At 54.1% G+C, this 9,342-nt stretch overlaps 1 protein-coding gene across 1 annotated transcript in view; it reads right to left on the reverse strand.

Moving 5' to 3' along the window:
* Positions 1–9,342, reverse strand: part of SHANK3 (SH3 and multiple ankyrin repeat domains 3) — a gene marked incomplete at its 3' end in the record, with an annotated part of 167,645 nt that overhangs the window by 28,705 nt on the left and 129,598 nt on the right. Inside the window, exon 10 of the mRNA XM_009880246.1 lies at positions 9,140–9,245. Coding sequence (XP_009878548.1) covers positions 9,140–9,245 — 106 coding nt within the window. The remainder of the gene's footprint in view (positions 1–9,139; positions 9,246–9,342) is intronic.

Below are 9,342 nucleotides of genomic sequence, written 5' to 3' on the forward strand. Positions count from 1 at the left end.
GGTGGCCCTGGGCAACCTGGGCTGGTGGGAGGTGTCCCTGTCTATGGCAGGGGGGTTGGAACTCGATGATCTTCAAGGTCCTTTCCAACCTAAACCATATGATTCTATGATTCTCTGAACTCACTACCTGGGTGCAGAGCGAGAGCTTTTGAGGTACCTGTGATAGTGAAAGCGTACGAGAATCTTACGAAGTGCAGTAATAGGAGGGAAAATCCATTAATATAGCAAGTGCGGTGCAGATACGTGCCTGGATGCGCGTTACCCATCCTCGCCGGCTCCAGCCCGGCGTGAGCCTGCCCCTCTGCACCCAGTCCTGCTCTGCCGCTCATCGCTCGCTCCCCCACCTCCCGCTTTTCAGTCACAGTTCAGCTGTTTTCAAGGTTTCAAATCGCTCTTGAGAGAGCGCTCGAGACGGCAGAAAGCCAGGTCTTGGCACAGCAGCACGGTGACCACCTGCTTTTTTGGCTCTAATGGTTTTTCTGTAATGTCCACCAGCGTTCAAAGTGCTTTGGCAGCTCTGCCGTGTATTACATTAGCGATTCCACCAAATGCCTGCAGGTGCAGAGTCTGCTGGGGAAAAAGGGAACGTTTTGGCCAGAGAGCGTTGGACTTTACATCTCATCGCACTGATCAGGCTGTCACTGTGTTCAAAGCCATGCTATTTTTGCTGAACACAGTTTGGGGATTTTTAATACCGAGGCAGCACAATGGACTGGGAGCACAAAACAAGTTGAAAGAGGGACTGGACAAAGCCACGGAGGATGCACTTTTTGTGGGGCATTGTGTGCACAGAAACATCTGAACTGAAGACAGCAGCTGCCTGGGTGGGTATTCAGGAGAAATATCGTATCCTTGTCCTGTTTTCACTCCCCCCTGGGCATCTGCTTAAGAGCAATGCTTAAGAGAGGATCCCGCACTAGATGGAGCCGTGGTTTGAGTCAGTACATTGTCACACTCTTAACAGCATGAAGATCCCCCCCAAAGTCATGCCTTTATGCTTATTTCTGCTTCTCACCTGGGGATGGCCAGGAGCTGAAACAAGGAAATTTATGCAGCACCGAGCTGTTACCATGCCCAGACTGTCACAGAACACGGTCGAGCACCATCAGAGCTTGTCTCAGGGATGTGCTGACCATCCTGTAGATGGGCACGACGGTGTCAAGTACAGAGCTATTTCAGGAGATAAACCCGGGAAGCTGGTTCATCTCGCTCGCATTGCCTGACCTGCCAAGAGCAGACTGGCCAAGTGGCTGCCGGGCTGGAGAAGACAGTGCCGACCAACAGCCGCTGCTGTTGCAAAGTCTCGGCCGTCGCCTGTGAACAGCTGTAGGTGTGGGAGCCCCTGTTCTACCCTCTGGGGCTTCCACAACCCCCAGCAGCCCACAGTCCCTCCTGTGAAGGCCCCTGAATGTGCTAAAAGCGAAGTATTTCAAGTGAAGGAAGGGTGAAGGGGACAGTTAGATAATCTAAAGGTATTCACGGTGTGGGTATTAGTTTTTGTTTTATCTTACATAGCTGCTTCCACAATTATTCATTTTATTCTCTCTATTCCCCACTTGGTGTTTTTCTCTGCTGTAAGCATCTCTCCTCCGTTTTTTTTTTTTTAAATGAGGAGGGGAGCACTATGGAGAACTCATCTCAAAAGGACCCAGACAGGCTGGAGGACTGGGCCAGGAGGAACTCCACGAATTTCAACAAGGACAAAGACCCGCACCTGGGAAGGAAGAACCCCTTGCAACTGGAGAGACTGGGAAGCAACTCTGTGGAGAAGAACTTGGAAGGCTTGGTGTCCAGCGAGGTGCTCAAGGGCTGGCCCCGTGCCTTGGCAGCAAAGGCCAACGGCATCCCCGGCTGCGTGAAGAGGCGCCAAGGACACAGACAGAGCAACGAGGTTATCCCTCTCACTTCTGCTCATGAGACCACACCTACAATACTGCATCCAGTTTTGGGGCCCCCAATACAAGAAATACACCAATAAACCAAAGGGACTTCAGTGGAGAGCCACCAGGATGGTCAGGGCTGGAGCTCTCGCTCTGTCTGGAGGGGCTGAGGGAGCCGTGCTTGTTCCACCTGCAGAAGGAACGGCCTTGGGGGGACCTGACAGCCTTCTGCGACCGACGGGGAGGTTAGCGAGGAAATAAAGCCAGGCTTTTCACACTGGTATGCAGTGGGAGGACAAGAGGCCATGGTGGGGGGACAAAATGTGCAAAACTGAAATGAGAGGTTCTGACTGGACAAAAGGAGAAATTTTATGATGAAGACAGTCAAGCAGCGGAGCAGGCTGCCCAGAAAGGGTGTGCAGTCTCCATCCTTGGAGGTTTTCAAGACCAGACTGGATAAAACCCTGAGCAACGTGATCGGATCTCATAGCTGACCCTGCTTTGAGCCGGAGGTCGGACTAGAGACCTCCTCCTTCCAACCTGAATTATCCTTTGATCCCGTGACAGAAGAAGAGTGGCCTCACTCCAGTTCCAGGTCCCAAGCTGACTGCCTCTACAACCCCGCTCCTTGGGATAGTAGGAATGATGTCTGTTCCCTGTGAAAACGAACATCTCCCATTGCTCCTCAGCAAGAACATCAACACTCGGGAGAGATCACGGATGGGAGAGGTGGGAGGAAAGCAAATTCGTGGCAGGCGCTTTCTTCACTACCTGCAACTCACCGTTCTGACATCGCTCCTCTGCTCACTCTATCTGCGTGCTTGCCACCCAAGTCCCGCATAAACAACTCCATCCATTTACTCATCTGCCTCTCCTCCTCCCCGCGCAGCTTGCTCACTCCCCGTACGCTGCTGACGAGGCTGCCTCCATACTCCCTTCTCCAGCTCTCCTCCACTCTGCGGACCAAAGGCAGAAGTCTGCTGCCTGGCAGCGGCCAATGCCATTGCCTGAGGAAGCAGAGAAGAACACAGCAAGCATGCAGCGCTGCTTCGCCCCTCCCAAATACTCTGCCAGCTTCCAGCAATTTGCTGATCAAGAGCTGGCTGAGTCAGACCGCCTTTGTGTTTAACCCTTGGCGGACCTTCTTCTTCCCGACCCTCGTCATTGCTCTTTGAACAGATGCAAATTCCTCGCCCTCCCAATATCCTGCAGCAGTGAGCTCTGCCGCTCACCAGCACCCTGTGCGGAATTACCTCCTTTTCTTTCTTTTGAAACTCCAGCTATCAGTCTAATTTGATGCCCATCTGGTCTGTAAAGACCTTTTACACGGCTTTCTTTGAATTGTGTTGCTGTGTTACTATGTTCTTATTCCAGTCTTTCACTACCCATTCCTACTGTGATGACAGCAAATTTTGTAAAATACAGCCTTCATCATAGAAACTCCTCGCTGATGTTTAAACGTGATCGCATGGGCAAAATGAAACCTCTCCCTTAAGATGCAGAAGCATCTGTTTATAGTTAAGCATGAGACTAATCATTGCTGAGTTTTATTTACTGTCTACGCAGGATATGGTTCTGCTGAGGGAGTGTCTGACGTTGAACAAAGGCAACCAGCAATCCCTTGGGAGCAGGCTTGAAACCTGATGTCTTGATTAAGTATTGGATTCATGAATTGCGTTCGACCCTCGCAGGGCAGGCTGGAGCCTGCCCAGACCCCTGCAGAGGCAACGAGCCACGCAGGAATCCCCTGGTGAAAGCAGCGCCGAGGACAAGGGTCCTCATCAAAGGTGAGGGACCAACGTGACTGGTGAAGCCATCCTGGCTGTTTTTAACTTAAAATGGAGAGAGAAGCTATTTGAGTTGATCTGAAATGCTGGTAGCTGAAAGCGTGGCTCTCTTTTATCCAACTCCACTCCTACTGACTGAAATGTTAACAGTTAATTACTTCTCGTAAGTATGTTCACTTTTCACTTTTACCCTAACACTTGCCTGTGCCCAAATGCTGCATCGGGCAATGGGCAGAGCTCGGCCCAGGGGACAGGCAGCCTGCAGGAGAAGGAGCCTGACCAACTCCTGCAGCGTTTGGAGCGCTGCTACACAACCCAGAGGTACCCCAGAAACAGCAGAGCGGCTCTCCACCAACGCGCGCACCCACAGAACAGCCCATCGGCCGACAAGAAACATCTCCGGTGACGAACCTCCGCCAGACTCTCACTAACACGCAGCGAGACTCTGGGGAGGGCAGTTCCTCTAAATCTGTAGGACCTGAACCAGATTGTCCTTTCATCCCATTGATCTCGACCCAGCAGGCACCGACCTGCCCTTTGCCATTCCCCTGCGTCGCAGGAACACGCACGGCGTCCGCCCTGTGTTTCCCGGCACACTTCCTGCCAGCAACCACGTGCTCCCTGCGCCGCCGGACCTCATCCCTCTACCGCACACCCATGGGCACCGGATGAACGTGAAACCTTGTGAGCTCTTCCAGGTTCTCCAGAGGGATGGTGGAGGTGGGGATGACCCCCAAGACACGGCAGCAGCTGTCTGTCACAAATGGTGCGACCCTTTGTGTGCTGCCTGGGACCTCCCGCTGTGCCCGGTCCATCCTCCATGTGCGGAACTGGAATATTAAACTTCAATGACAGATAAACAAACCCGTCCCTCTGCTAACTGCCACTGAGATTCTGTCTCTCAGTTCTCTTCAAACAGCACGTACTTGGTCTTCGCCGTCGTGGGGCGTATCTGCTTCCTACAAAGAGCAACGAGACATCACCAGGATCCAACCACAGAGGTCGGCGCACGCAGGAATGAAGACCCCGCGTCCAAATGGAGCCTCCAGCGACCAGCGGGGACCAGCGAGGAACCCCGTCTCCGAGCACCCACCGTCCCTGCTCTGAAAGGAGACTCTCGCCGCGGGTGCGTGCCCGGAGCGCAGCCTGGCAATGCCACGAGCCTCACGGCAACCCCCCTCCGCACCGCACAGCACGCTCAATGCATTATTAATCTCTGAGGCAAACACAAAAACTCTCCATAATGCTTTCGGGCCTGTTGCCATAACAGCCTAAATCCCTGTGAGAATCTAACTCTGCGCATTAATTTGGGATCGCTAATGAGGTGGCTCTCTCCGGAGGACACCCCACCGTTCCCAGCACTGCCTTCCCCGCGCAGGGACGGCAGAGCAGCTCCCCGGCTGCTCCCCCCGGCTACAGCAGAAAGGTGCCAAGGTGCTTCGCTCCTGTCCAGAAGCAGAAAGCGGATAAGCATCACTGTCCCCGGGTGCCTGAGGCCGCCATCAGCTCCGGGCAACCACAGAACTACTGCCCTTCAGAGAGCAGGGAAATGGTAGTACTGTGCTGGCTGCTACGGCACAAAGCTTAAATCGCAGCTAGGGAGAGCCTGAGAACCTGCGTAGAGGAGGAGAAAGCGCTGGGGGTTCACCCAGGAGCTGTGGAGGGGAGGACGGTCCTGGAGGGGGATGGGGTGGGCTGCCTCCCCCGCCAGACCCTCGGTAGTAAGGACGCAGCACGGACGTGCGGTCACCCCCGAGCTGGCAGAGCCGGAGCCCGGCACCCTCCGAGTCTGTCTGAACGCCAGGACAACGCTTGGGCAGCGCGGTGCATCTGCCACCTACAGCCAGCGCCGGCAGCCCAGCGCGTTTCTAACCGACACGGGGACCCACCGCTCCTCTCCCTGCAAAACCGCCGTCTGCATCATCCCGAGTGCGCTCGGGGCGAGACTTAGCGGGTACCATGATGGTTCTGCAGACTTGCAAGTGTTTTTAACTTCTGATGCCGGAGCAGATGGCGTGGTAGCTATCTTGGAAGGCTGACAGAGATTTTCTTTTCTATCAGCCTCCCCACTGCAATGCATTTCTTTTCTTCGTATTTTTGTTGAAGTATTTCTTCCGTCCCGCTTTCTTTGTAGCCAGTCGAGGGTTAACTACCTTCGTCTCAAGAAGTTTTTAGATGCGGACATGAAATGCTTTGATCTTCTGTCACAAGTCCCTGGGGATCTAAACCAGCTGTGCAATATGCAAATAATTCAGAGCATTTCTTCACCAAAAAAACCAAACCCACCAACCAACCCCTGCTTATTTTTCATCTAGTTCCTTGCTTTTAGTAGTGCTTTTTATCATAAAGTCAACTGACTGTACAGCGTATGAGCCTGTCATTGTGGGTGTGAAATGACAGCTCAAGAAGGACTTCTAAAACAAGCCAATTGCAACCCAATTTCTACTGCTTGGCTGTTTTCTATTTTAGCTTATCTGGAATTCCACAAAAATTAGCCGGTTTCTAAGATGCACCGCTTTTGGTGTGTATTGTGGCAGGCAAACTGGAAACAAGAAGTTGCTGTCCCCTCCTCAAGAGGAATCGGTGCCGTTCGGTGCAGACAGACACACGGCGGTCTCGGATTGAGCATAATTAAGAGCTATGTGTGGTTTTTTCCTGTATGTGTTGTCGGGTTGTGCTTGGATGCTGTGCCTGTGACAGCTGCAGCCCTTCCTGCTCAGAACGGGCCATCTCCAGGTCTGCTTTTAATCCTCCTCCACACAGATTAAATCTAGCGTTGCCAATCCCCGTGTCGCACGGGGCGTGCAGCCGTCAGGGCTGGGAGTCCCGTGCAAGGATCAGGGTCTCAGGCTCCAGGTGCCGAACAGAAAAGACGTACACGGGACGTTACGCTCCATGCCGATGAGCGGAAAAACCCTACACACAACCCAACAAACCTTACCGTTGTATAAACCCTACAGACTTCAAACCCCTTTTCTCATGGTTCTCCGCACACCGAGATCCTTGACATACACCTGCACGGGGAGCGCCACACAACGAGGCGTAGCTTGAGCGCACCTCAAGCAAAAAGGAGCTCCTTACGGGCAGGCATCTCATATTTAATGAATATTTTTCCAGTTTATGATCTATTACTGGGTTAGGATGCTATTTCACACAACACATCCCCTTTCACAGAATCACAGAATGGTTTGGGTGGGAAGGGACCTTGAAGATCATCCAGTTCCACCCCCTGCCCTGGGCAGGGCCACCTCCCCCCAGCCCAGGTTGCTCCGAGCCCCGTCCAACCTGGCGTTGAACACCTCCAGGGATGGGGCAGCCACAGCTTCTCGGGGCGACCTGCCCCAGGGGATCACCGCCCTCATGGCCAAGAATTTCCTCCTCACATCTCATCTCCATCTCCCCTCTGTCAGTGTCAAACCGCTCCCCCCCGTCCCACGGCTCCCCTCCCTGACCCAGAGTCCCCCCCAGCTCTCCTGGAGCCCCTTTAGGCACTGGAAGGGGCTCTGAGCTCTCCCCTTTTTGGCCTTCTCTTCTCCAGGCTGAACCCCCCCACCTCTCCCAGCCTGTCCTCCCAGCAGAGGGGCTCCAGCCCTCCCAGCATCTCCGGGGCCTCCTCTGGCCCCGCTCCACCAGGTCCACGTCTCTCCTGTGCTGAGGCCCCCGAGCTGGACGCAATATTTAATGTGATTTCCAGCTGTCTGCGGCTTGATTGAACGACTTCTGCTTAGAAGCATTTCCACAAACACTCTCATACATAAAAAAGCCACCTAGGATATAGTTTGCAGAACAAAGATGTGCATTAGACATGACTGGCCACCACTTGTCTGCCAGGCCGCCGCACACGCAGCGTCACTAGACGCCCCTCACGGGCAACAGGCACTTGTGCAGGATTCCAGTCCAGACATTGGGTAAAGCACGTTAAAAGTGCCCATTTCCCTCTGGTGACTGCAGAGGGTTCCCCGGCCCCTTACTTGGGTGGAGATCTCTGCGTTGTTAACGCGTACGACTGGATGAAGCACATCCCACCCTGCATGTGCTACTGGTCACTTCTACCTTCAGGAGAAAATTAGCCGGTTACTCCTACCCCAGCGAGCCCAGGCACCACGGCAGTCAGCTCTGCTCCCCTTCTACCATGTACATTAACAGCACTGCGACATACGAGCGACTAATTAATGCCTACATTCGCTTCCAACACTGCACCTCATCGTCTGGGCGGCGCAGGGTCTCGTTCAGCTCTTCAGTGCCGCGGGAGGTTCCTGCCTGTAGGTCTCAGGGCAGGACAGTGGCGTGACCAACACGGTGTCAGGTACACACCGGGGCAGCCCATTAAACACCCACTCTTTTTTTAAAAAACATTCTCTCTCCTAGTTTGTTTTTCAGATGAATCACACACACATTTGATCACCTCTAGCTATGTACTACTCTCAGACCGATCTCACGTGGGACTACAGGTACCGCTGCTCCCATACAACCACCAACGTGGACCACGTATGCACAGCAATTCTGTGGCTCTGTACAATAAAAAGCACATTTTGAGTACTAACCCTTGCATTTTTCAACGAATTTTTACATTCTTGCTGGGACTGTGCTGCTCTCAGCTGTAGCCTGAAGCAGAATTTACTTTCTATTCACTTATTTTGTGTGTTAAACACACAATCTGTTTTGGCACCACCGCTACTACCAAACGATGCCGTGGCGTCACTTAAAATTAGCACTTGCCACGCAGCACACCGCCCGTCTCTCTGCCCCGTCCTCCTGCCCTTCGGCTTCTCCACGCCAGCGGTACGCAGCCCCGACCGCACAGCCTCGGCCCTCGCTCGCACCGCGGCTGGGGGGTACCACCCGGGTGAAACCCACCCAAACGCAAACCCCAAAGGAAATCAGCGCCCCTCACTGTCCCTGCGCCCGCAGCCCGCGCTCACTCTGCCCCTCCTCCCCTCTCCCTCCTCAGCGTAGTTCTGGCTCTCTGTAAACCTTCTGGGACAGGGTCTAGAGATCCCGACCCAGCCCCCTGTTCCAGGCCCTGTCCTGCTTTTCCTTAGGAAAAAATCCAGTTGTTACCTGCTCCATTGTCTCCCTTCGTTACAGCCCACGGTTTTACCCTCGCCCAGCCCAGCCGCTACGCCGCCCGGCAGAACATCACCCACCGACCCTCATTTGCCCGCACGGAGGGTGGGAGAAACTCCCCCTTCCCTGGCAGCGCCGTAAAGAGACGGAGAGAGCAAGGGACCTTGGGAGGTCTCCACTCCAACCTTCTGCTCAGAGCAGCACCCGTGTCAGCGTTCGAAGAGGCTCCTCAGGACACACGTGGCCTTTGACGCAGAGATCACATTAACCACCCCCTCTTCAGAGACCCTTAGTTCCAGGCCAGCAGAGAGCGGAGTCTTTCCTCCTGGATCCCGTGCGGGCATGAACGCTCCACGGGGACACCCTTTCCTCTTTAGGAAGGGATTTCCCCCCAGTTTGCCTTACCTACAGATTTTGTCCGTGGAATTCCTTTGCGCAGCGAAACGTGGGGCTTCTCAGCTCCCGCAAGGACCCCCGAGTGTGCTGCCATTCCCTGGCGTTCAAAGAGTGACTGGAAGAGAAAAAAGGAAATTTCCGTTCTGGACATCAGCGAGACTCAGCCGAAAGGACACACCACTTCCCCTCGGCCCACCCGGCCCCTCTGACTG

The sequence above is a fragment of the Charadrius vociferus genome, unplaced genomic scaffold (assembly GCF_000708025.1).
Source record: "Charadrius vociferus isolate BGI_N301 unplaced genomic scaffold, ASM70802v2 scaffold802, whole genome shotgun sequence".
NCBI classification, from domain to species: Eukaryota; Metazoa; Chordata; class Aves; order Charadriiformes; family Charadriidae; genus Charadrius; species Charadrius vociferus.